This window comes from Xyrauchen texanus, chromosome 11, assembly GCF_025860055.1.
Source record: "Xyrauchen texanus isolate HMW12.3.18 chromosome 11, RBS_HiC_50CHRs, whole genome shotgun sequence".
In the NCBI taxonomy this organism is placed as follows: Eukaryota; Metazoa; Chordata; class Actinopteri; order Cypriniformes; family Catostomidae; genus Xyrauchen; species Xyrauchen texanus.
Window position 1 is genome coordinate 42,127,347 of NC_068286.1, and position 27,301 is coordinate 42,154,647.

Consider the following 27,301-nt stretch of genomic DNA (forward strand, 5'->3'; position numbering starts at 1 on the left):
TGTGCCCAGTAAAAGTGCTGTTTATTTGCTTGCATTTTGTATGCTGGTATAGTGCTCTATTCATTAAAGGAATGATGCAGATCAGGCAACGGTGCAAACGTGACCACAAAATCTGTGCTGAATGCATTTTCCAGGATGCTGGACTGCTAATAAAATTCAGTTTACCACCTGTTTTTCTCAGGTGATAATAGCACAATGTTATTACAATTTCGCAGGGCAAAAAGCACAGAGCTTTGTGAATAAAGTACAATCTATAATGAGCCTTTCTGCTCTGATTACTCCTGCTTTCATGCTGTTGAGTGAATTCTGCCCTAAAGCTTCCTGTAAGCAGATGCCTAGCATTCGCATCTAACCAAAGTATGCTTGGGATTTAAGTGTTACCTCCCTCATCAATCCAAAAGCTACCAACAATCTTGTTAATCTGTAATGCTTTTTGTCATTTCTGTAAATTGTTTCAATTGTTTTTGGAGAAACTTAGAGTAAATATTGGTTCAATTATATTACTATTTGTATTTCCACAATTTTATGTCGATCTAAGTTTGCTTTGAACACATACATATCAGCCATCAACCACTTTGCTTTTTTTCCACATAAAAACAAAAAAAAAACACAAAAAAAAACATTGTTCGACCACTATTATATGCACATTAGGTGAATGTGAATCAAGAAATATTCAAATAGTATAACCACCATTCGTGAAGCTATCTGCAATGTGGAGGTTGAACTAACTCATAACACTTGAGTTGAAGCGAGTCATGTGAAAGAGACTTAAGTCATCTAATTTTGACTCTTGACCCTCATTTGTCATTTTCGATCCCCTGACCCTGACCTAACAACTCTCCCACTGAATGTCTTATACACTAATGATTTGTATTGAAATTTCCTTATGGGAAGGTACCTGCATTTATTCTAAAACTTACTGTCGCTTTTTATTTTTCACCATCATGTCTGTTGATTTTGGGGCAAGAGAGTGTCTTTGTTCTGTTTTATCTTTGAGAATTTTCCTGATCCTTCCTTCCATTTTTTTGTTCATGTGTATTAATCATGAGCACAATGTCAGTCTTCACTCCCACTGTCCTCAACCCAGAGGTGTGCCTTACTGTCAAAATCAAGTCCCTCTGCCATTCACCCATCCCTCAATTCACACCCTAGTCAAAATGTAAATCTCTTTGAAGTATTATCTGTTGTTCTGACACACCGGTAAATCAAATCAAGCCATCAGTTTTGTCAGAATGAAGTGTCTCATTAAAATAAATGCTTTTGTCTCTGTTGTTTCCTCTCGCCCTCGCAAACATGCTTTCCGGTGTTTCTTTTCTGTCATGTTTTCTTCTGAAAAATTAATGTTAGATTTGTCTTATCTGCCCTTCCCACAAGCCTCCCTAGTGACAGTAATCCACCTTGTCAGCTCTGTTGTTGACTCGGTGGAGAAAGAAGGTATTCTTTTACTGCTTCATTAGCTGATTGTTGAGTGTCTGCTCTCAGTGTCGTTAATGTCTAATGGGTGATTATCAGGTCCCAAAATGCCATTTTCTTCACCCTTAATATGTCCAGTGATGCTTTAAAATTGACTAATCACAAATGTCTATCATATGCCTCATTAGCCAATCAGGTGTCTCATTTGAGAAATGTAATGTAATCTTGTCACACTTAATTGGAAATTTACCTTTAAATGTAATGTGTCATGTTTCTGTGCAAGCAAATGGCATGAATATTGTATTCACATACTCTCATGTTTACTCTTATCTTTTGTATTCACCTCCTACACCTACTCTTTCTCTCTTATTTTCTCTCCGCTTTGTATAAAGAGTCATTCTCGGCTCACAAACACAAGAACCCAAGAGGTGATTTATTTTATTTCATACGGATTGCCTGAAGCCTTTTGATTTGAGTTTTTTGCTTTCATTTTGTTTGTTTACTCCCTTTAATAAAAACTGCATGCCCACAGTTCTGTGACAAAAAAACTTCAAAACAACTCTTTTCTTTTGGTGGCATTGGGCCCACGGAAGAGGCAACATTGCCATTTATTTGTATGATTTTTGTCACAGCACTAATAAGGTGTCTTTTTGCATTTGTGCTTGTGAGTTAAACTTACAGTGTGATTTAAGAAATGCCCTCAAAGTCAATCTAAACCACTTCATTTGAAACACACCATCAAAAGATCCATAATTGAATATGATGTGGAAAAATTGATCTTAATGTAGACTAATTGCACATTGTCAGGCTTTGTCAAGTTCTTAATTTACAAATTTATTCAGACTTCTTTTGATTGTTTTGTTGTATCTGTGTGAATGTTCATGTAAGGTGTGTAAATGAGTGTGTGTTTAATTTGTATTGTGTTGGTGTGATACTGATGTTGCATGCAGTTGGTTTTAAATTACTGCTAACCTGGCTGGTATTAACTAGGTGATGATTTATGTGTGGGTTGAAGTCAATTACATTTTTGTTCACGGAGTATATAGAATAAAAGTATTATTAGGGCTGGTTTTCAGCGTCTCAAGCCATACATTATTTATTTATGTATTTTTAGACGTTATGTCAAGCTATGTAGTTTGAAACGTTAAAAAACCTATCGAGACCCCTGCACTCTGCTCTGCCAGCTGACGGTTTGTTGCCGGTACAGCTGGAGTAGTGGCGGCCGATATGACCAAAATCTTATATAATAAAATAAGTAATTTTATATCACGATATTGATATACATCACTATATAGTAATTCTGATGGGGGGGGTTGGTTCCTTATTATGGAATATATGTACAGTCAGTTGGCAAATACAAAGACAGTTATCATGCACTTACAATAAAAGTCAATGGGCCAAGTGTACAGCTGTTGCCCCATAGACCTTACGTAAGTGCATTCCTGTACATGTTTTATAAACTGAGGGCTGGTAGAATTCTCTTCTGTTGATAGAGTTTAATCTGGAATATTCCTTTATATTGACCTCACTGAAGTTGAATTGACCTCAGCCTTCCTTTTGACAGTGTGTAACCCTAATCTAATCAAAAGATTTTGCTTTGGACAATCACTGTGATGTTGACTATTTCTTTCGTCCAACAGGCTATCATTGGGACACATCTGACTGGATGCCAAGCGTTCAACTTCCTGGAATCCAGGAGTTCCCTCAGTATGAGGTAGGGGAGGCCCCACCCACCCTTTACAGTGACCCCGCCTTGCTGGACACCGACTACTATCCAGGTGGATACGACATTGAAAGCGACTTCCCTCCTCCACCCGAAGATTTTCCCACCCACGATGACCTGCCCCCTCCTCCACCCGTGCCAGAATACGGGGAACGCTATGACACATTGCAACCCCCAGCGCGAGGTCTAAACAGCACCCCATCTAGCCCCGGGTCTGTGGTACGCCAGCGCCCACCTTTACCCCAGCTCTACAGCCTCACCCAGTTCCTACCCCACCACCATTACTCTTCAGACCTGGAATCCCAGACCAACCCCACCAGTACCATCACATCATCCACAACCGGATCCCCTGGAGGATACAGACGAGGAGGCTTCCCACTGGGCTACGGCCGTGACTTCAATCCCCCGGCCGCAGATAACATGTCCCTGTCGCTGTACACATCCACGGCATCCTGCTCAGACATGTCGGCCTGTTGTGAGGAGTCGGAGGTGATGATGAGCGATTACGAGAGCGGCGGAGAGGAGGAGGGAGCACAGTTTAAAAGGCTGGTCATACCGCTGTTAGACTCTCAACAACAGCATACTGAAGTCTGACACTGGATCCAACAGCAAAATAACAAAAGTGCCTAAATGAAACCCTGCTACAGGAGACTGTGTATTAAATCTGCAACCACACAACATACACGGTACATGAAAGCAAATGTAGTCTTACACTTAACGTAAATGCCAAACACTCATACGCATATGAATCCTTCTTTCGCTGGGGAAGGGTTTTGGACTTGCCTGAACACGGGATGTCTCAAGTAACTCTTGTGGGCAGTGTTATTATTATTATTTAGGATTGGAGCGAGTATAAGACTTGGCTGTGCCATTAAAAAATACCAATCATCATGCACAAGATGTCTGACAGAACCATGCTGAGATGTACAATTTACACAGAAAATAAAGGTATTGTCATGATAATGGGAGAAAAAAAAAGCATAATTTCAAGATGATATCTGTATTTGTAGAGGTAAAACCATGCAAACTGATTTTTTTATACAAATCCTCCTTCATTTGTATTGTAAATTTCAATGTACAGTTTTGATTTAAAGGTTTTACTAAGTTTTGTAGATATTTGTTTTCTGAAAAAGTAGTATACCAACTCAAATGGTGTGTCATTATCAACCTTACTGTATGTTCATTCACAAAGAAAAGAGCATAAGAGAATAAATAAATGAATAACTAAAATAAAGAATATGAATGTGTGAACATCACAACACATGTTTGTGTCTGAAAGGATAAACGGATTGTCGTCTGCATATTCTTGTGATGTGTTGTTTTTTTATTATTATTTGTTGTTGTTTGTAAATTGTGACTTTGGAACATCTTTATTTTTTCCACCATGAAAATGGGACCCAATATATTTATAGTGCGAGATTATTCACAGACATGTGACTTTTTCAAGGGTCTGCGTGTGTGTGAGAGCAATGCTATGGTCTTGTTTTATGATTTTTATTAAATACTGCCAATAGCTTAACTGCTTTACTACTGGCAATAAATTATTCTCTAAAATGGGTGTTTGCCTTGTATGCATTTATTCATGCACATTTCACATCACTTTTATAAACCATTCAATGTCAGGGACTACATGTTCTAGAGGTATCTGACATGATGCAATCCACAGCTGATTTGAACAGTTGAATTCTATGTTCAAAGGGAGTATTCATAACTTATACTGTATGTGTTAATAGGAATTAAGAAGCATTATGTTCTGATAGTATATAGGCATATTAGCAAGGCAACTGTCGTGAATTTAACAATATGACTAATCTTAGGAGAACCTTAGTCAATGCTAATTTAAATGTTCAACTGAGTGTATGCAATGCTGCATTATAACATGGAAATATTTAGATCACAGGTTCTTATTAATAAAACTCAAAATAAAAAATAGATACGTCCTTTCACTTTCTACTCCTTGTATTTTCAGCAAACTTAACACGTGCAAATATTTGAATGAACATAAAAAGATTAAACAACTAAGACATAAACTGAACAAGTTTAGGGGGTCAAAATCTAAAGTAACATTTATTATCTGATGTGGCCACCAGCTGCTTTAAGTACTGCAGTGCATCTCCTCCTCATGGACTGCACCAGATTTACCAGTCCTGTCTGGTCCAGCGAAGGTGGGTTTGTGCCCATAGGTGACATTGTTGTCGGTGATGTCCGGTAAGGACCTGCCTTACAACAGGCCCACAAGCCCAGTCCAAATAAATATTTGTTTGCTATGCTATGGCTCCACAGATAAAGTAATATTTACAGTAGAAAACTTTACTTGTCATCAACCTAGGCTCAAGCTGCATGCTTCACCATGATAGTAACCCCCATAACTACAACATTATAAAAATTATTCTAAATCTCAACATAACAAAACATTAAATCTTATTAATGTATATAGCAATGAAAATATTATCTAATAATATAAATATCCATTCATATAAAAAGATCTAAATGCATTGCAGTAATGAGGAAAAAGGGGGAATGTCCATCAAACTTAAATGCTGGTCAGCATTATTAGATTGTCTTACTTTTTTTCTTCTTCTATTTATCTGCTTTTTAAAAAAAAAAAAAAGAAGAAGAAGAAGAATCGTATAATGACCAATCATTTGAATCAGATCACTTTATTCCTTTGCATCATTAAAGTAGATGGATAGTAGTCGGTGTCCAGCATCATTAAAGTAGATATTCTAATCCATAAATGGGTGTAGTAACATATCGATCCAGCAGATGGCGATATCGTAGCGCAATAGCCAAGTACAAGTTTATTTTGGTTGTGTCGTTTACGTTGCTAGTAGAGTAGCCTTAACACACACTTCCTGGATGGCTTGAGTAACCGCTTTGTCATCGGAGTCCTGCACATTTGAAGTTCTCTGCAACCGGGTGTATTCCAATATTGGGTAAGCGTTTACTATATTATTTTTCCGACATTTCAGTTTGAGATATTACTGTGATTTCGTCAATCCTTTTGTCAAAGCTTAAAAGCAGACAAAGGACTGCTATTATTCCACCAGCGACATGCATAGTTTCAGTCTATTTTAACAGATACAATCTACACGCTACTGTCCAGTGTGCTTTCATGGATTCTCCCGTGCATACAAATGTAGTTAATTAAATAGTTTTCAATAATGACATTCACTGTTTACTATAATGCCTGTTATTTCTCAAATGTATTATTTTTGCTTTATGTTCATTATGCATTAGCAGTACACAAGACACTTGACCTTCATTACAATGGCTGTGCATCAAACCTATCGAGCTACCTTTCTAGACAGCATTTATTGGCGCTTTATAACGAGCAACTTGTTGTCTAGGAAGACTTTTGTGGTTTTGTGACACAGCCAGTGTGTATTATCTACATGTGTAAGAGGTCATGTTGTAATAAAAAAAATTGTTGAACAATGACTCGAATTCCAAAATGATGTTTTGTAAACACGAATAGCAGACTACACCTTCGTCTTATGTGTTTCTTGCACAGCTGTTGAAGGCTGAATGTATCGTCACCCTTTGTGTTTTTCTCTCGCGCAGCTTTTCATTGGCTGATCGCGCGAGTCAACAAACAACAAAGAAGAGACACCCGGCATGACACGGTGACCATTCTGATGAGAGCCTGTTATAACGTCTTCTACTCATTCGACATTTTCGACAGCTTCTGGAGAAGAATTCACCTTATAACCATTATTTAAGAGTAGACACATATTTTTAAGAGATGAACGGAGACTACGTGGACGCGCGGCGCGAGGACACACCAGAGTAAGATGATCTTGACGACTGTTGCTATGCAGCTTTTAGGCATGACTGACAGTTAAAACACAAGTGCTGAATTCCATAAGGCTTGCTTTCCTGTGCATGTTGTTATTATGGTGGTTAAATACTTAAATATAAGCTGGTGTGTTGTAATGTGTAGGGTTGGATTTAACTACATATTTTAACAAGTCTTATATCTTCAGGCATTTAACCATAAATTAGTTTTATGCTTCTGTATAAGTTTAGTCAGGGTTCGAATTATGATTTCATATTTGTGGGGGTCTCTTAAAAAAAAAAAAAAAAAAAAGTAGCCTATAAGCAGGCGTGGTGTGTGTGATAAATAATTGCTTAACACTGCACTTGATTCTTTTGATTTCAATGTTTATTAATACAGGAGTAGAGAAACGAGTAGACTGTCCTCTGATGTTTTTTGTTTTTTTGAAATAAACCCGAATTTTGCCAAAGTTGTATCTGATGTTGGTAGCAGTCTTTTTATTTTTGGTGGCATGGTTGCTGGTTCTGAACTTTACACTATTTCTAAAATATTCTAACTGATCCCCCAGCGTGAGTTATTCTAGGTGACCGTTATTTAGAACCTGTCACTTTAATGTTTCCATGGTGACGCATCATTGCTTGTCACGTTACACAGCGCAACCACAACACAGCGCTGAATGAATGATGATCTGCTTTTATGTCATTTTTCCTTTTTTATACAAAATATTCACAAATGTATTAGCTATAACATGAAACACTGATATTCCGATTGTCAAATATGTGCAAGTGGATGTGTTTTGTTGTTTAAACGCCTTTATAACGATCGCGTTAAGTTAGTTGAGCTGTATGTGCGATGGGCGGCGCAATGTTATTTTACAACACGTCAATTCCTCAACTTCTCACGAAATACATGAAAGTAAGTGGCCGGTGAACTGGGAGAAGAATAGAGTAAAATGTAAAGGTACTTACACAATGTGTATCTGATATGAAAACGTGTCTTATTGTAACGTAACGTTAATGGAAAGGATTATTATTGCCGCTTCCCTAGACATCAGTGTGTATTTTACAAACTCAAAAAAAATTTTTGCTAGTACTTATGTGTATTTAAATGTCTGAAACCTAAAATAAACATTATGTGGTTGAAAACACAGAACAGTTGATCTGTCTATGGTTGTGATACATGACAGGAGCACTGAGCGCGTCTGTCTCTGGCTCAGCGCCAGCCAAAGCGCGAAAGCACGTTTGAATTTAGCAGTTGATCACGTGATGCACTGACCGTTCTAATCACACTGGTGTTGATCGATCATACGTGCAAAAGGGTTAACATAAACATTGAAGGAATATATTGAAGGAAAAAATGCTTTATTTGTAATTTAAAATAATGGTGCTGATGATTTTTAGAGACCCCCACAGGTGTATGATTTTACTGCTTTCATGGGAGCTCATCCTCTCTCTATGGGAGCTCAGCTCCCACTGGCTCCCACGTAATTCGAACCATGAGTTTAGTGTAAAAACAATAACCATTTTTAGGGTGTTCTTTATGTAATGACCAAACTCTGATATTGTCATTATTGAAATATAAATTATGAAGCAGAAAGTGGCTCCCTGTTGGTAATTTCTTATAAGGATTCAGTGCTGAGGATAATGCAAGGATAATAAAATTGAACAGAAACAGAAAAGTAAGAGATTTTGGTTAAACTCCCACTAGGGTTATTCCATGAACACTTAACCTCATAAAAATGTGTCCCTGAAATAAGTGTATAGATAACAATGTCTGTTAAATGACTTCATGTAAATATAAGTAAAAAAAAAAAAAAAACCTATATGGAAGATTATGAAATTAAATGCGGATCTGTAAATAATATTTAATATAATGTATTTGCTCATGCATGTGATCTTATTGTCCAGTGCTGGTAAGGATGGGGGATCAGGACAGCAGCCCATACAGGTTGATGCAAAGGGTCACTCGCATGACTTCAGATACAGCCTTAACTACCCCATCATCGGCCACTGCATCATCATCAACAACAAGAACTTTGATCACAAGACAGGTAACCCTTATCTTTTCTTTATTTCTTTCTGTTGAGGGTGTTAGTCCTTTGGGATGCTGTGAGAACAGGAACCTGTTTGTGCAAGTTGCCAGTTTTGATGCTCATCAAAACAAGATGATTATTAAAATCTACTCTCCTTTTACTCTTCTTTATGAACAGAACATTGAACCGACTAGGGATACACCGATACCATGTTTTCTCACCTGATTCCAATATCTTAAATTCTTTGTATTTAGTACCAGTTTAGTTTAATACCCCGCTGTATAGAACTTAATGGGAGTACTCTTGTATGTGGAAAGCATGTGTTTACTATTCCTTTAATTATAAATTAGGCCCCACTGCATTCAAATGTGTTTCATATCCAGATAATATCTGGATATTCTTTAACTGGATTGCATTTACACTTTGCAGTCAAATGTGTCTCCGCATTGATCGGATAGAGATCTGATCAAAGTTAAAGGGATAGTTCACACAAAAATTTAAATTCTCTCATCATTTACTCAACCTCATGATATTCCAGGTGTGTATGAGTTTCTTTGTTCACCAGAAAACATTTAAAGAAGTAGAAAAATATCTTCGCTCAGTGCAAGTCGATGGTGATCTAATTTTTGAAGCTTAAAAAATCACAGACAGTCAGCATATCCGCATAAATGTTTTCTTATGTGATATGATCGCTTTTGGTGTGAAGAAAAATCAATATTTAAGCACTTTTTAACTCTAAATCATCGCTTCCGTTAAGCTTAGCAAGAAGGTGAATATCACGCAATCTCTCATGTGACGTATTACCGTTGCCATGGATACAGATGTAATCTCACGTTCTCCGCAGAGTTGAGACATCCAGGATGAGCACACAAACGTACCATTGTGAGTAAAGAAACAAATAAATACAAATCTAAACCAAAATCAATCAAGATACTGTACAGCATTCCTCCTCATTTGTAAACAGCGCTGCTCTTCCGGATGTGACTCACGTGTGTCAGTTCTCATGTTTCAAATGCCAATGCGATTACGTCACACACGCACACCGCTCCTGAACAGAAGCATGATTTAGAGTTAAAAAAAACTTAAATATTTATATTTTTTGCACCAAAGTGATCGTGCCACTTTAGAAGACAATAATTTAACCGCTGGAGGCCTATGGATGACGTTTATTCCGACAATCTTTAAAAATCTGATCACCATTCACTTGCATTTTAAGGACCTACTGAGCTATATTTTTTTCACATTTTCTTCAAATGTGTTCTGGTGAAGAAAGAAAAATATACACACCTGGGTATATTAATGAGGTTGAGTAAATAATGAGAGAATTTTTCAATTATGGGTGAACTATCCCTTTAACCGTACAAAATGTAAAACTGTGCTTGCATATTACTTCAGAGGCTGTGGTAACTGAAAATTCCTTCATAATTTTTTGGTGGCCACCAAAGCGAAATGCCGGGTTCTGAAGCAAATATACCAATCTTCATCTTGCGTTCGCCGTTTTGTGAGTGGTAAATATGCTTCTCATCTGAAACGCGCAAGTGAAGACTGGTTTCATGTGAGTGTGGCGCGAGCTACATTGTGACTAGAAAACAGGTGAGAGATGTGAGCGAGTGGGGATTTGAGGAGAGAGTCCAAATATTCCAAGTATATTACAAAGGAAGCATTGCAATGGCAGAATAAACAGAAAAACAATCCACAGCACAGCATTTAACATCAGATGACATAACCTCATAACCTCATCACATAATTAACTACTTGCGTAGTTCTATCTGGATAACGAAAATTCATTTACACCTTCTTTGAATGTGGTCAGAATCCATCCCTGACTACCTCCGTATGTTGTTTCAGAGATCCTATCACAATGCATCTTGGGTGCATTTACACCTGGCATTTAATGTGGTCAATGTTAATGCAAGGTGTAAATGGGGCATAGAGAAGCATTGATGACAAACTTTATTATTTAACCTGCTGGATAATGAAGCAGACATAGTGAACTTAAATATTATTATAACTTGTAATATAGTACTTATTTTGAATATTAGAACGTTATTATACAGTATTAATATATTTATGTAATTATAATATGCCTCTCATTCATACTATGGTTTCCTATGTCTTCTGCCCACAAAACTCAGATGCCGTTATCAATACAATCAATATTATATGCGAACCAAACTCAGACCCAAGATGAAGTTTGTTTTGTGTTGACTATTTATTTATTTAATAAAATGTCTTCCTTTTTTTGCAATTCAAAAAGCCATTGTATGGTTTCAGATCACTGGGAATTTTAGTCATAAGACCTATTTTAAAGGTGCATTTATTTTTGGAGTTGAACAAAAACCACCATAACTAACATGCGGTACTGGATTTCGATTGGTCTCGCCTGTTTGAAGAGGTCAGTATAGCGATCAAGGTATTGTGATCGGTGCCTCCTTGGAACCAATGTTGTTCCAATTGAATTATTGACTTATCTTAGTAATAGTGTCTTCAGTATATTCCTTCTTGATTTGTCCTTCTTGAGAGATAATGTAACCTATTTTGTGTGTACATATTTATTTTATCAGTTATAAGATATAGTGATTGTTACCTGCTCTTTACCTTCTACAGGCATGAACCAACGCAATGGCACAGATGTAGATGCAGGAAACATAATGAGCGTATTTCGAAAGCTCGGATATATCGTGAAAGTCTACAATGACCAGACAGTTCAGCAGATTGTACAGGTTCTAACCGCAGGTATAGTCTAATCTTATTAAACTCTACATAAACTCAAAGGGATAGTTCACCCAAAAATGAAAATTCTCACATTATTTACTCACCCGCATGATATCCAATGGTGTGTATGACTTTCTTCAGCAGAAAACTCTTGAAGTATATAGAAATATATCTTAGATCAGTAGGTCCTTTTAATGCAAGTGAATGGAGATCTCTCTTTTAAAGCTCCAAAAATCACAGACAGTCAGCATAAACATCCATACGACTCCAGCCATTAAATGAATGTCTTCTAAAGAGACTTTTGGTGCAAGATTGTTTTAGACAGTTTTGAAGGAATAGTTGGAAAATTCTGTCATAATTTACTCACTTTCATGTTGATCCAAACCCATATGATCTTCCCATGGAAAGCAGCATTTTTCCAAACAAAGAAAGTAATTGGTGACTTAAGGCTAACATTCTGCCTAACATATTTTCTGTTCCATGGAAGATGTTAGGAACAATATGAAAGTAAATAAAGACAACATTTTCAGTTTCGGGTGAATTATCCTTTTAAATATCCCTTGAACCCACTGTTGATTAGAAAGTCAATTAAAAAACTTTTAGTTGTTGTAATTGATATCATTGTAAACATGAATCGTTGACTTATTCTGTTGCAGTTGCAAGGGATGACCACAGCCGCTGTGCTTCATTAGTGTGTGTTTTGCTTAGTCATGGAGATGAGGGTGTGTTTTTTGGCACTGATGGTGCTGTGGAGTTTAAGTCCTTAACTAGCCTTTTCAGAGGAGACCGCTGCCTATCACTAGTGGGAAAACCTAAACTTTTCTTCATACAGGTACATCCCAAATCTACATCATCCTTTTGGTGTTTATGTTGAAGCGAAATAGTGAGTGTGAGGCTCTTTTCTGTATAATGATCACATTGTGTATTTAGGCTTGTAGAGGCACTGAACTGGATCCTGGTGTAGAGGCAGACAGCGCATATGGGTCTATGAGGATCCCAGTGGAGGCTGACTTCCTCTATGCCTACTCTACAGCACCAGGTACATCACACAATCATTTATGCTACTACGAGCTTCCTAAACCTGAAACATACTGAAAAGCTACAAAAGTGAATTTGACTGCGTACAATGCAACCAAGGTAGTCTGAATAATGACAATTATGAAATGGTTCTTCTGTTCTTCAGCATTAAACATACAATGTTACATTCCTTACGTTTATCGTAATTTGATGATCACTAGAACATGTACACAAACATCCTTTTTAAATATACCTCTGTTTATCAACTGCATTGCATGGCTGGTAATTGCGCCACTTTATTTTTATAAGCAAAGAGCGCTAATGTTTTTGAATTGGGCACATTTTAGAATAACCCTCGTTTCGATAGATAAGAGGCTTGTTTGCAGAGAAAATTAAAATGATAAAAAAAGGATTGCACAGTGCTATACCAGAGCACATAGTGTCTGTTTAAGTTGGGCTGCAGGTGGTATTTGAATAAGACAAATAAGAATATTGGAATAAGGTTTTGCATTGAATTGCCACATGCAAGTGGTGCAACTGTTTTGTGAATTTGCACCACAGTATGTTAGTACTGAATTTGTAACAGTAGGTGCATTCCTCATCCTCCTTTAATGCCCTGAGAAATTTCCTTCCTCTTTCAGGTTACTACTCCTGGAGAAACACAATGACCGGCTCATGGTTCATTCAGTCTCTCTGTGAAATGATGACAAGGTATGGCAAAGAACTAGAGCTGATGCAGATCATCACCAGGGTCAACCATAAGGTGGCGCTCGATTTTGAGTCGACCTCCAACATGCCTGGCTTTGACGCCAAGAAGCAAATCCCCTGCATTGTCTCAATGCTCACCAAAGAGATGTACTTCACTCCTTAAGAGGGTTCATTGACTGAGAGCTAAAAGGGCACATTTAGGGTCTTCTCCAGCTTTCCTGTGTATTTATCACAGGTGTCGCATATTGATTTAGAGGTTAGGCTTAAAGGGATAGTTCACCTCATGAATTTTTTCACCCTCATCTAGTCATGTCATAACTGAATACTTCAGTAAGAAAGTCTGAAAGGAAGGGTTTGTGATAACATGAGGGTGAGTAAATGATGACAGAATTTTCCTTTTTTGGTGAACTGTCCCTTTAAGAGGATACAGTTAAAGACCCTTTATAAAAGAAATAAAGTGAACCGCTTATTTGCTAGAAACATTATCTGGACATGCTCAGTTTGGGATTTCAACTGTCTCAGGAGTGTTGTTTTAGAGGTGCTGTGTTTCCGAAGATTTTTAATTGGCATTTTATGTTTTGTAATACAATGTAGGTAGGTGTTTTTCCTTTTCGTCTTGTGACCGTATAACATTTCACATGTCCCATGCCTCTGGTTTTCTAATCAAAACGTTTGAATAAGCAATCATTAGAGGCAAGTTTTGTTGGGATTTGTAGAATTGCAGTAATCAGGGACTTCGATAAACTTTCTAATATTGATACTACACTAGTTTGTGTGTAAAAACAATCAAAACTATTCCCAGGTGCCTCACTGAGCCATGTTAACAATCTTTGATAAAACTTGAAAAGTCACATAAAGCTCTCTGCTTGGACACAATATATGCATTATTTAAAGGAATATTTTGTGGTGTAATACAAGCTATGGGAAGCATCTGTGACATGCTGTCAATTACCATAGAAAATATTCAAGCAAATAACATGGAAGTCTATATGAACATTTGTACATTCCTGTAATGAAGAAATGTTAATGCATTTGTTTGATTGTACAGAGTATTGGGCTAGTCAAAATAATTTCCTGTTGTAATCGATGGAATGTCACAGATGCTATCGATAGATCCTTAGTTCAATTTAATATGGAATATTCCTTTGTCGGTCCCTTTAAAGTCTTGTGAACATAAGAATCAGTCACATGAGAGAACTATCATGTTGAAGTTTTTGGTTATTATGCATGTGTTTTTCTGTGTCTGACTGTGATCTTGAACTCTTCCATATGAAGTTTTGTTTTTCTTCACAAAACACCACCAGATGTTTTCTTTTTATTAATGTGTATAAGATCAGTCACATTGTGCATGCTTATTGAACCATGTTTGTGAAATATGTTCTGTGTAACAAAGAGAACCTTTTTGTATTTAATTATTAAATAATTCTAGAGTGGATTGAATGATTGGTCCTTAGTCATTTCCACAAGAGTTGTATTATCTTTTTTATTTCAAAGTGACACTTACAAATATATTACATTGACAGCTGAGGGAAATTTAATGGAAATAGCTTCTTTGGCACTCATTGTGGAACTATGTACTATGAACAGGAGAAATGTCCATTTAGAGGATCAGTGCATCCCAGTTGAGCTGTGAAAAACTCTGCTCTTACATGCAACTAACTTTCATGATTAGTTGAGTTGCTAAGAGCATGTTATTCTGCTCCCAGCATCCATACAGCTGATCAAACAAGACACTGACAACTAGTGAATCCAGTTTCTTGAATCCCGAGAAGGGTAATCGTATTTATAATATTTACTCAGGCATATCAATATTCTAAAAATGTTGAGAGTTTGAACATGTAAAGCAAAGGCGATGTTCTCATCCTTATTATATTCATCTTTGTATGTTTCACTCTCAGGTATACTAAAATCATTGAACTTGCTCTCTTTGCAGTGACTCAGAGACATGCTGGTTAACGGAATAGTTCACCCAAAAATGACAATTCAGTGTCATTCAAATCCAGTTTGACTTTCTGTTGTAGAACACAAAAAGGTGGGTTTTTAAGAAATCTTGGCTATTTTTCCCATATAATGAAAGTGAAAGAGGATTAGGGGAATCAATCTCCAAATTGACAAAAAAGAAAAAGCACCACAAGACTTATCCATTATATTTCAAGTCTTCTGAAGTCATACAATAGCTTAAATTACTGTTTACTGTTCCTCACACAAAGCTATGATATGACTTGGAATATTATTCAGTAGTCATATGGACATCATTTAGCATATTTGATGGTGCTTTTTTGGCTCTTGACAGCCATAGTTCTCATTCACTTTCATTAGGATATTCTTCAGAAATGAGAACTAATAGAATAAAATATATATTGATGTTTATTTTTCATAAATCAAAGAGATAATGTAACAAATAAGGACAGATCTTGGCCAGGATTCATGACATTCACACTGAAATTTCATGAGACGCACGCAACTAGCTAAACTTATTGTGCTACACATAACACAAGATACACATAGGCTACACATGTGTATTTTCTCAGGCACTTATTGAGTCTAAATAGAGGCACAACTTGCATAATTTCAGTAGTACACCCAAATGGAAATAGCCACTGTATGTCACACTGTTCATGAGTTGTACTTGCTATAGTTTACTTTTATGTTGTTTCTTTATCAAATAGCAATATCAGTCAAGTCAATCACTGAAACATCAGTGCCACCTTGAGTAAGAAATGTATACTGATAATTCACAATTGTTGATAATTCATTGTTGCACAGAAAATCAACATGCTATAGTATTTAATTGTATGAATATAGTACTAATTTCTCTTGTAATAAGCAAAGAAATAGACATCATGTGATAGTAAACTTTTATAGATATGAAATAATTACACAAAAAAAAAAAAAACAATTATTGAACTAAGGAAGTGAAAAAAATAAATAAAACTCTTGCCTACCTAGGGTCTCTAATGACCCTGCAAACTTTCAGTATTAACCATTTTATATATATATATATATATATATATATATATATATATATATATATATATATGTGTGCTGTTGGGCATTTTTATGGTTCCTTTGGTTGACTGCTATGGGCCCCTCTCAACCCAGGCCCTAGGACGGCTGCCCACACTGCCCTCCCGGTAGTTACGCCCCTTATATATATATATATATATGTATATATGTGTGTGTGTGATAGATATATAGATATACTGTAAATACTTTTTTGTTGCAACTTTGTGTGTGTGCTACACTAATGTATTTATAAGCAATAGATTGAAGAATACTAAATAGGTGTAGGCACTCCAAAAAATGGATGAGGGACAATGGGTGAAATGAGGTCCCGGGTCACAAAAGTCCGAGGTATTTCCTCAACGGGGACCTGTATCTTACGGAATACTGACAAGTAAAAGAAAAGTTATATAAACCCACATGGTTGAAATACAATGTCATAATTTTATTTGTTTTATTACACTTGCATGCTACAAAGAACAATTTACACAATTTTAATTTACATTAATCTGAACTCAAACATTTAAAAACATAAATAGATAACCTATATACAAGCATTACTCTCTAGGAGAGAGGCACTGTTGAGATGTAACGAGATATCAAAGTGCTATCAGTGGAATTTCAGCATCGACAACAAGTCATAAATTCCAGAGGAAATAATTTATTCATTGTGTTATACCGCTGTCGAAATCAGTAAAGTCCATTTAGGAAATATGATAGGGTGGATCAACTTTGTAAAGAGTCTGAAATTTTACAAACATTTACCAGACTTGTGCCTAGCAATCAAGATATTTATGTTAGATGTCACTTTACAGAACCTTTTATTTAGGGCTAAATTATGTAGAATTGAAACCACTTAGTATATGAATAGATTTTAATGTAAATGTCTGTGTAAAAGCACTTTTGGAATCAGTCTTTCGTTTGATTTTACACAACTAAAATCAGGCTTGAGGATGTGCTCTAGGTACAGTATGTTTGTTAGATAGAAGGCATTCACTGGCCTAAGGCATTGGGTTGGTATACTTGTGTTTTGGCTTGCCTAATTGTAATCATAGAACATTTGTAGGGCACATGAAATGTTTGGTATGTGCTTTGCTGATGGGATAGTGTTTCTGAGAGTCAACTGTGGCACCCCCAAGTGAAGAAAGTCATAATTGCACTTTAGGACTTCAAGTGGGCTTCATTGTGAGTGCAATAGTCTCACTTTAGCCTTAGGAGAATCCAAGAATATCTGCAGTGGTCCTTCCCCTCTCTCACCGTGCCTACGTTATAAGTGAGTGATATAACAAAGCAACAAAACTTGACTGCTCCACTTATAATCAACAAAGCTGTCTACACTGCAAGTGTGTGAGTTTATTATTTTTAGTTTTGTTGTATCACGTCGCTCAGACTCAGTGTAGACGAGGTGCCTCGTTCTCTCGTTGTTCACATTTTGATTTTGGCATAGAGTTGGTCGATTTGCTCTCTGAAGTGGCTCCTCAGCTCTGCTCTCTTAGCTTTCAGTGTTGGCGTGAGGAGTCCGTTCTGGACAGAGAACATCTCCGTGTGCAGCGCAATGTCTCTCACCTAAACACAAAGATTACATTGAAGAATGCATTCTAGTACATTTATATTGTGTCACCTGGAACAAAAGCTCAATAAATAAACATAGATGGGTCATTGACCAATAAGGTTGGCCGAGACAATGAAAATTTGAATATTTAAAAAAATCTAGTTTGAAACACATTGTTCGTAGATCTTGTTAGTTTGTGTCCTTGTTAGTTTCATATAAAAAACAAAACATTTATAGCCTTTTCTAAAAAAAAAAAACTATATATATATATATATATATATATATATATATATATATATATATACTTAATGACTTAATAAATGTCTAGTGGTGCACCAAGTACAAGGTACTTAAATGCTTTCCTTCCTTTTCTGTAATTTTCTATTTTTACAAATATCATCCATGCGATTATCTCATCAGCCAATCGTGTGTCTGCAGTGCATAAAATCATGCAGGTACGGGTCAGCAGCTTGAGTTAATGTTCACATCAACCATCAGAATGGGGACAAATTTGATCTTAGTGATTTGAAGTGTGGCATTTAATAAAACGAGGTACCCAATTGCTTCAATCCTGCAAATAAAATTCTACCCGAAACATGGAGGCTATTTAACTGCTCCATCATGACAAGGCAAGCTCCAACAAGTTAATGTGCATTATGTAGTGGATGAAAACACACAACGATTCATATACACTCCAAAAATGCTAAACATTTCGATGGAAACCTAGCAATACATGCTTGATTACAGCATGTCTTCTGTTTTGCCTTGTTGTGCAACAAGAGCAGCATGTGCACATGCTTAACTCAGCATGTCTGCATATTTTTTTACCAGTAGCAAGTCTTTGTCCTTGCAGTGTAGCAGATCCAGTCCGCCAAGACCAAAATATTACCAATCTGTCATACCCACGTTAATAGGCTAAATCTTTCCAAGAGTTGTCATGACTGAACTTAAGTTTTTTCTTACCAAAAAAAACAAAACAAAACAAAAAACTCTATATACATTAATCCAAACTACTTATGCCAACATTTCTTTTTTCAAGAATTTCAGTTTATAATAAGCATTTTATTTATTTATTTATTTTACTGTCTCCAGTTACACCACTTACATGTTTAAGCATTTTTGAATAACTTAATAAATCCGAACAAAATAAATAAATTAGCGCCATGTCATTGACCCCTATAAGGTTATATGTGGCAGAGATAAAGTTCGGAAATTGCGTTTGTTATATTCACCTGTTCAAAAGACTTCAGTCCGGCTTCTTTCCCTAGTCGAATAATATCCTCCAGAATGGCATTTTTCAGTTCCTGTTTTAACACACCATAGATACAGTTCGTCAGGGATAGAAAAGGTTCCATCTCATATTGGAATCCAACATTTCAAGGTCTCAGTCTTCATGCTTTCCATTTATATGGAATTCCCTACTGTACTTGTTTGGTTGGGATGGATGAAATGTATTGATATCAAAAATCCCTTCTTTTTAAATAATTGCAATTAAACTGACAAATTGTCATTAATAAAACAGTTTGAATCCAAAATCGTACATTTTGATTACTGTGTAAATACATCAGTGTTTCACCTTGTTCTTGCACATTTCGACGTAGGAGCCCTCAATCCCTCTTTTCTTTGCCCATCCTGGCAGAAAATCTGGATCAGGTACCACAATACCCACCAAACATGCCTACATAAAGACACAGGAGGCATTTACACTGTATATGTATATTGTGTACGTGACTTTCAATTCATTGTTAGGTCTTTATTATGAATTTCATTCACTCAGTCCTGTTCTCTCACCTGTAGACTGTCTCCATGTACAAAGATCTGTGCAACAGGGTCACTGTGGATATAGATGTTCTCAATCTTCTCAGGAGCGATGTATTCACCCTGAGCCAGCTTAAAGATGTGTTTTTTCCTGTCTATGATCTTCAAAGTCCCATTCTGAAACAAAATACATACTTAATACTAGTTGAAGATGGAAAAATCCACTTAACCTTGGTAAAACTCACAGCAGGGCCGGAACGGCTAATCGGGAAGACCAGCAGAATTCCCACTGGGCTGCTAAAAAATTGGGCCGACATGTCCGCATGCTGATTAATAAACTTTCAGTCGTGTGAAGGGCTGGAACGATTAGTCGACATTATCGACACAGTTGACAATAAAAATTTTCTACAAAAATTGTCGAATAGTCGTTTGATCTCATTTTAACGTAACATGAGATATGGAACTAATGATGCCGCACGAGAGGAGCACTTCAGCTCACGCCTGATTGAGGAGAGGAAAAAGAAACAGCTCACAGTCTAAACGCACTCCAAACTTTCCAAACAGCTTAAGGTGATTTAGATCGCAACATGCCCTCTATGCTAGAGGCAGAGCCTGAGGCTGATGGGGGATCAGATTCTATTTCCCTGGGGGAGGTCACTGAGGTAGTCAAACAACTCTGCAGTGGCAAAGCCCCGGGGATTGATGAGATCCGACCAGAAATGCTGAAAGCTTTGGATGTGGAGGGGGTGTCATGGATGACATGCCTCTTAAACATTGCATGGAAATCTGGGACAGTGCCTAAGGAGTGGCAGAACGGGGTGGTGGTTCCCCTCTTCAAAAAGGGAGATCAGAGAGTGTGTGCCAACTACAGGGGTACCACACTTAGCCTCCCTGGTAAAGTTTACTCCAAGGTGCTGGAGAGGAGGGTTCGGCCGATTGTCGAACCTTGGATTGAAGAGGAACAATGCGGGTTCCGTCCTGGCCGTGGAACGACGGACCAGATCTTTACTCTCGCAAGGATCCTGGAGGGGGCCTGGGAGTATGCCCAGGCCCCCGGTCTACATGGGTTTTGTGAATCTGGAGAAGGCTTATGACCGGGCCCCCAGGGAGAGACTTTGGGAGGTGCTGCGGGAGTATGGGGTGGGGGGGGGGTCCCTTCTTAGGGCGATCCAATCCCTGTACGTCCAAAGCGAGAGCTGTGTCTGGGTCCTCGGCACGAAGTCGAGTTCGTTCCATGTGGGGGTTGGTCTCCGCCAAGGCTGCGCTTTGTCACCAATCCTGTTTGTGATATTCATGGACAGGATATTGAGGCGTAGTCGGTGGGGGGAAGGTCTGCTTTTTGCAGATGATGTTGTCCAAGTATGCCCAAGTCATGTGTCGCAAAAACAGTTGCCAACCATCCGATATTTAAGGGATCAGAAGAGCATTTCGTATTACAGTCTCTACCGTATTTTGTCTAACACCCAAACAAATGAGAAAGCGGGCTGTGAGAGATAAAACATTGTCTGTTGTACCATCACACGGACACTTCACTTAACAGCGGGGGGAAGAATCCCGAAAGATCCAGCGAGAGCAGATAGCTAAAATGATGAACGTGCTTCAGGTTGCCGATAATCACAAGTTCTGTACTGACTGTAGTCTCACAATCTCAAACAGTTAATCTCTTATATCCTCATTCCTTGCAGTGCAGAATTATAATAACAATATTATTTTCTATCACAAAATAAAATTAAAATACTTCAAGTAAATCAATACAGAGACAACTGCACGACATGGAATGAAAATAAGGGGAATTTACAGCTCTCAAAAGATTAAAATCAATTAAATAAACTGTGCAGAGTGTATTATGCACTTAAAGGAATATTCTGGGTTTAATACAAGTTAAGCTCAATTGACATCACTTGTTACATAATATTGAGGGCCGCAAAAATTTATTTTGACTTGCCCCTCCTTTTATTTACAAAAAGCAGAAATTGAGGTGAAAGTGAGGCACTTACAATGGAAGTGAATGGGGGCCAATTTTTGAATGCTAAAATACTCACTGTTTCAAAAGTATAGCCACAAGACATAAACAATGTGTGTTAACATGATTTTAGTGTTGTAAAGTCATACCTTACATACCTTTTATGTGTAAAGTTATATCCACTTTAATAAAAAATTACAATTTAAACAAATTTAAAGCTCAAATAATACAGAAGAATTAAAGTGCTTTTATAAAATTATAAGCTTCACATTTCTACCTTTAAACCCTACAACAACTGGCGCCCATTCACTTCCATTGTAAGTGCCTCACTGTAACTCAGTTTTTTCTTTTTTTCAAGAAAAAGAGGGACGAGTATAATTTTTTAAAATAATTTTCCAGTAATTGCATATATTGTATACAGTATTTTATTGTTATCATGTCCCCCCGACACTAAGCAGTGGCTTGTTGTTTTCATAAAATGTAGTCAACAGCAATATGATAAAGACATTAAATCATTAATTACATTTATTAAGATTTATAAATTGGAATAAGCAATTCTCCTGCCAAGTATTATAGTTAAATAGCCTAACTACAGGCTGTTTACAGATGCCAAAACTGAAAGAGAAGTTCTGAGAGAAGGTGTGGAAATTACCGGAAGCCATTTGCCGATGTCTCCAGTGTGCAGCCAGCCGTCTTTACCTAAGGCCTCTGCAGTTCTCTCTGGGTCCTTCAGATAACCTTGAAATACGTTTGATCCTTTCACACAAACCTGTGGAGGACACGCCAATCAACCAAGATGTACAAACTGTGCATATACTAAACTATGAAAACATACTTTCCCATTTCTCACTTAAAGCTTCAGTGTCATTTAGACTTTTTAACACTGTGTTTTAATGGCTTTTCTATTAGTACATTTCCAGCACTGTAGTGACTGAAAAATGCACATTCAAATAGTAAAAAATACACTGGTCAAGCAATATGGTCCACCTTTACTGCTTCAAGTATATTATTAAATTAGGTATATTATATTAAATTAACTCTCAGCATTCACTGGAAAGTCAACTTTAGGCAGTAAGCCTAAATAGTTCCCTGAATAAACTGTAAAGCAGCTGAAAGCAACATTGAAGGTCTTGTGGCTTCATTTCGTGACATACCTCTCCCTCTCCATTGGCTGCAAAATAATTCATTTCAGCCACATCCATGAGCTTAACAAAGTTGCAGGGCAGCGGCGCTCCCACATGACCTGAATATAGAAATCAAAAGAATTTGAAAGAATCTGTGTGACTTTACAATGTGGTTTTACACTAAACAATATGCATCTGATTTTATACTTGATTAGCATGTCTTACCTGCTGTCCAGTCTCCAGGAAGTGACATAGAGCAGCCTGCGGTACACTCTGTCTGCCCATAACCCTCATAAAACTGCAATATGATAAACAGAAATAATTAGCCAGTGGTGGGAGTACTGACAGCAGTATGCACTATGCAGGTAGCAGTGTGACTGAGGATGTGACTAAGGAGTGGGTGTTTGTTTGTGTGTGTACCTGGCAGCCCAATGCTGCTCGCAGGAAGGTGAGTACAGTGGGAGAGACTGGAGCAGCTCCTGTGATCATTAGCCTCACGCGCCCACCCAGACTGGCCTGCATGGGGAGTCAAAGGAGTCAGTATGGCTACGTTCAAACAGCAGCAGAGTACTGTTGTTTATTTAGAGTGCTAAATATAGTCCTGTATTTGTCCCCTACATGGGAATTTTAACTATAAAACAAGCCCAAAATTAAATGGGCACTCTTATTTTAAAATGACGGTGACTTGGCTCGTTTACAATGGTATATATTTAAGTATGTACCAAATTAACCTTCTTGTAGTCTATATATTTACCAGATGAAGGAATTTTTATATATAGATTTCACCCGATACGTTTTTTTTCCCCCACAAGATATGAAGTTGGAGGCAATGTATGTGCTGATGGGGCTACTTTCCATATAATCACAATTTTGTTGTTGTTAGAACAAGCAGTAACTGTAAAAATTATCCAGGGATGGCCACGGAGGGGAACCATAGTTGGGATCTGCAACTATCGGCTAAATATGATTTCGATAGCAAATTCCAACTCTTAAAGAGTAGACTTTCTCTTGTTTTCTGTGTCTTTATTACCTATATATTGAATGCTGAATATTTGGATGGTGAGTGTTTTGAGTGAGTTGCCAGGAAACTCAACCAGCATAGGAAAGATGAGCTTCATTGTTCTACAGTAACACTCATTCTCTTTCTCTTATGGTTACCTGCACTTTGCTGAAGATGAGTTTATCCCACATGCTGTCCTTCCTCACAACACCACTCCTCAACTCCGCCTCTTTCCTGCTGGTGGCAAAATCCAGCAGCCACCTTTTAAGAGGAGTGTTCGCCTGTCCGAAGATCTTAATACAAACACACATTAATAAATAACATAGTGAGCAAAGATCATGAAGCATAATCAAATTAAAGACATAAATGTACATTTCCATGATAAGGGCACAAAATAGGGCCTGTAACTTTGAAGTAATGTTTTTATATAATATTATATGATATGATGATATATAATATAATATACAACATTTAGTTCCGGTCCACGAATCTGATTGGCATTAGCACTCGGACGCTTCACTGTGTGTATCACCCCGCTTGTGTTTGTGCGGTTCTAAACTAAAGTGTAAGAGCAGTGCAGATGTGTTAAGAGCTATCTGTTTGTCTTTTTTTTACATTACATATGTTAGCCAGCAGTTGTGGCAAAAGATAATTTTTGTGTGTAATATGAGCCAGTTATGTGACGTGTAGTGAATTCGCATTAGCCGTTTACATACAACAGCTCTTCGTGATCGCTTACTACACTTACTACAGTACTAAAGCTAGGAAATACCTTTAAACGACTTTAAACAAACAACTTCAGCATTACGGCTCATCACAGCTGAGAGACACAACAGACTGATTAATTACACAATGGGTGCTGTTTAAAATGGCAGAGGACATTGTGGTTTCTATAGTGATCGACTCTTGCAAACCGGCTACCACGAAATAGGGAGAAACACCCCCACTTGGACGCAATTTTTCCATTAAGAAAGCTGATCTTCAGAAAGCTGACAGCATCTCTGCTTGGGTGTGGCAACAGGTGATTGCACATGCTCTGTGTCTCTCTCGCTCTCACACACACACACATACACATCCATAATATTTTATCCAATAACTTGTTCGAAACAGCACAAGCCATGATACTATTTCTAAAGGGACATTTTTTAATTATTAACGGAGGCTTGGACGCATCATTTGGTTTGAACCAGCAACAACAGATTCTGTCGCGTAAGAAAGTAGTTCCATGCACAAATGCGTTTTTATAACCATACTAAAAAAAATAATGATTTAATTGTTCATTGAACTGTTGTATATAAGCAATATCACACTATAGTACATTGAATTTGATGTTATTAATGTATTTTGAAAGCATTGTTTGAGGAACAGAGCGAAAAATAGGTGTTTATGACGTTTTCCTTGTGATTTGTGTAAAAGTGAATAAAAGCCATTGTTGTTCTAGCACCTCTAGTGTTTATTTCACCAGGAAACTGATGTGATGCATACAATGAGCCATGTAAAAATCATTTTGCAAAACATTTTGTTGGTATAGCAACATGATTCTATGAGACCATGTTGGAAAAACTCCTCTAATATTTAAAGTAATGGGACACCAAAATGTATGCTACCTTGTTCAAAGAACTAAAGGTGATTGTGTGTGTGTGTGTATATAATGCACAGTAGTACCTTGTCAAACATTCGGTTCAGTAGTCTGGGCACTACAGGAAACACAGTGGGCTTAAGAGTCTTCAAATCATCCATCAGCTGACGAATATCACCCTGAAAATATCCTATCCTGGCCCCATTGACCAGAAGCACTCCCTACAAAAAACACACAATTCAGTCAAATGAAAACATTCTTTCAGTTAATACTTAATATTAACAAGGAGAATCATAATTTTTTTATTATTTTAAAGTACTTTTCCAGGTGAAAGTTCTGGGTTCAGTACAAGTTAAGCTTTTGTAGCTTTTGTCGCATAATGTTGATAACCACAAAAATGTATTTCGACTCATCCCTCCTTTTCTTTAAAAAATTAAAAAAGCAAAAATCGAGGTTATAGTGTTGAACTTACAATGAAAGTGAATGGGGCCATTTTTGGGAGGATTTAAAACCAGAAATTTTTCAATCATTTTAGGATTTTAGGTTTTGTTGACATTACATCGTCATGGCAACTACAGTCAAATTGGCTATAACCTTACACCGAAAGGTTTAAAAAGTATTATTTTGTTTTATATTTTATCCCTTTTCTCCCAATTTGGAAATACCCAATTCCCACTACTTAGTAGGTCCTCGTGATGGTGCAGTTACTCACCTCAATCAGGGTGGTGGAGGACAAGTCCGCTTCTGAGACTCCATGCATCTTATCACGTGGCTTATTGTGCATGACACCATGGAGACTCACAGCATGTGGAGGCTCATGCTACTCTCCACGATCCACACACAACTTACCACGCACCCCATTGTGAGCAAGAACCACTCATCGCGACCACGAGGAGGTTACCCCATGAGACTTTACCCTCCCTAGCAACCGGGCCAATTTGGTTGCTTAGGAGACCTGGCTGGAGTCACTCATCACACCCTGGATTCGAACCTGCGACTCCAGAGGTGGTAGTGAGAGTCAATACTCGCTGAGCTACCCAGCCCTCTCTTTTTTAAAGAAAAGGAGGGACAAGTCGAAATACATTTTTGTGGCAATCAATATTATGCTACAAATGCTGTAGATTGAGCTAAACTTGTACTCTACCCGGTACATTCCTTTAATAATTTTGCTCTGTCCATCAAATAAAAAAAACAACAAAAAAAAAAACATGTTTGCATTGATAAAAGGACGAGCATCACATACGGCCATCCCATTTTTTCATTTGAAATGTCCACGTGTTGTCATAAATGTAATAGACTAGAGTATATGTTAATTTAAAACAAATAGAAGATTTAATAAAGATTTACTGGTTTCATGTCTGTGTGCCTGCATAAAACATACCTCAACCACTCTTTCAAACATGTGTGCAAGTGGTAGGTAAGAAATCTGAATGTCTGTCTGGTTAAGCATGCAATGTACCTGTAAAACACACACACACACACACACACACACACACACATGCACGGTGAAATACAGCGTACCTCCACTACTCTTTCAAACATATGTGCTAGCGGTAAGAAAGAGATAAGAACATCTCGAGGACTAGGATTCAGGAACCCCTAACCAAGAGACAGATAATTAAAAAGAGTTGCACTTGACTATCAACAAAGAAATGATTAAAAAAAATCATTTGAAATTTATTTTTTTTATTTCTGATACCTGACATTTATTATTTATAATTCAGCTGTTGACATTTTGACTAAAAATACATTTTAAGGGATAATGAGGCTAAAAGCTCTTGGCTTACCTCTGTTACTTTCATGAAAGCAGCACAATTGGAAACAACATTTCCATGTGTGAGCATTGCTCCCTTTGGATTTCCTGTTTGTAAAGAAATCAGATAAATGAACGTTTTACTATTATTATTTTTAAGGCGAGGGGTTTGGTTTTGTGTAG

General features: G+C 37.3%; 3 protein-coding genes across 6 annotated transcripts in view; 2 read left to right on the forward strand and 1 right to left on the reverse strand.

Annotated features, from left to right (window-relative positions):
• LOC127651744 (protocadherin Fat 1-like) overlaps nucleotides 1-4,688 on the forward strand; it is a 112,444-nt gene extending 107,756 nt beyond the window's left edge. The window contains exons 26-28 of one of the 2 annotated variants that reach the window (XM_052137725.1): nucleotides 1,375-1,434; nucleotides 1,806-1,841; nucleotides 3,054-4,688. In XM_052137725.1, the coding sequence (XP_051993685.1) occupies nucleotides 1,375-1,434; nucleotides 1,806-1,841; nucleotides 3,054-3,730 (773 nt within the window). In that variant the 3' untranslated portion in view covers nucleotides 3,731-4,688. The remainder of the gene's footprint in view (nucleotides 1-1,374; nucleotides 1,435-1,805; nucleotides 1,842-3,053) is intronic. The other variant, XM_052137726.1, reaches the window with a different exon arrangement.
• A 1,290-nt stretch (nucleotides 4,689-5,978) lies between these two features.
• On the forward strand, nucleotides 5,979-14,815 carry LOC127651775 (caspase-3-like). The gene is made up of 7 exons (XM_052137783.1): nucleotides 5,979-6,072; nucleotides 6,701-6,925; nucleotides 8,822-8,964; nucleotides 11,554-11,682; nucleotides 12,318-12,493; nucleotides 12,592-12,700; nucleotides 13,320-14,815. The coding sequence occupies exons 2-7, from the start codon at nucleotides 6,882-6,884 to the stop codon at nucleotides 13,547-13,549; spliced, it is 831 nt and encodes a 276-aa protein (XP_051993743.1). The 5' UTR covers nucleotides 5,979-6,072; nucleotides 6,701-6,881; the 3' UTR covers nucleotides 13,550-14,815.
• Nucleotides 14,816-16,795: 1,980 nt separating this feature from the next.
• acsl1a (acyl-CoA synthetase long chain family member 1a) overlaps nucleotides 16,796-27,301 on the reverse strand; it is a 30,788-nt gene continuing 20,282 nt past the window's right edge. For 2 of the 3 annotated variants that reach the window (XM_052137760.1, XM_052137758.1), the window contains exons 10-21: nucleotides 27,153-27,226; nucleotides 26,887-26,964; nucleotides 25,452-25,586; nucleotides 23,945-24,079; nucleotides 23,207-23,302; nucleotides 23,012-23,084; nucleotides 22,817-22,905; nucleotides 22,315-22,431; nucleotides 19,733-19,876; nucleotides 19,518-19,619; nucleotides 19,174-19,245; nucleotides 16,796-17,955 (exon numbers count right to left, since the gene is read on the reverse strand). In XM_052137760.1, the coding sequence (XP_051993720.1) occupies nucleotides 17,815-17,955; nucleotides 19,174-19,245; nucleotides 19,518-19,619; nucleotides 19,733-19,876; nucleotides 22,315-22,431; nucleotides 22,817-22,905; nucleotides 23,012-23,084; nucleotides 23,207-23,302; nucleotides 23,945-24,079; nucleotides 25,452-25,586; nucleotides 26,887-26,964; nucleotides 27,153-27,226 (1,256 nt within the window). In that variant the 3' untranslated portion in view covers nucleotides 16,796-17,814. Of the gene's footprint in view, nucleotides 17,956-19,173; nucleotides 19,246-19,517; nucleotides 19,620-19,732; nucleotides 19,877-22,314; nucleotides 22,432-22,816; nucleotides 22,906-23,011; nucleotides 23,085-23,206; nucleotides 23,303-23,944; nucleotides 24,080-25,451; nucleotides 25,587-26,746; nucleotides 26,825-26,886; nucleotides 26,965-27,152; nucleotides 27,227-27,301 lie in introns of all 3 variants that reach the window. The other variant, XM_052137759.1, reaches the window with a different exon arrangement.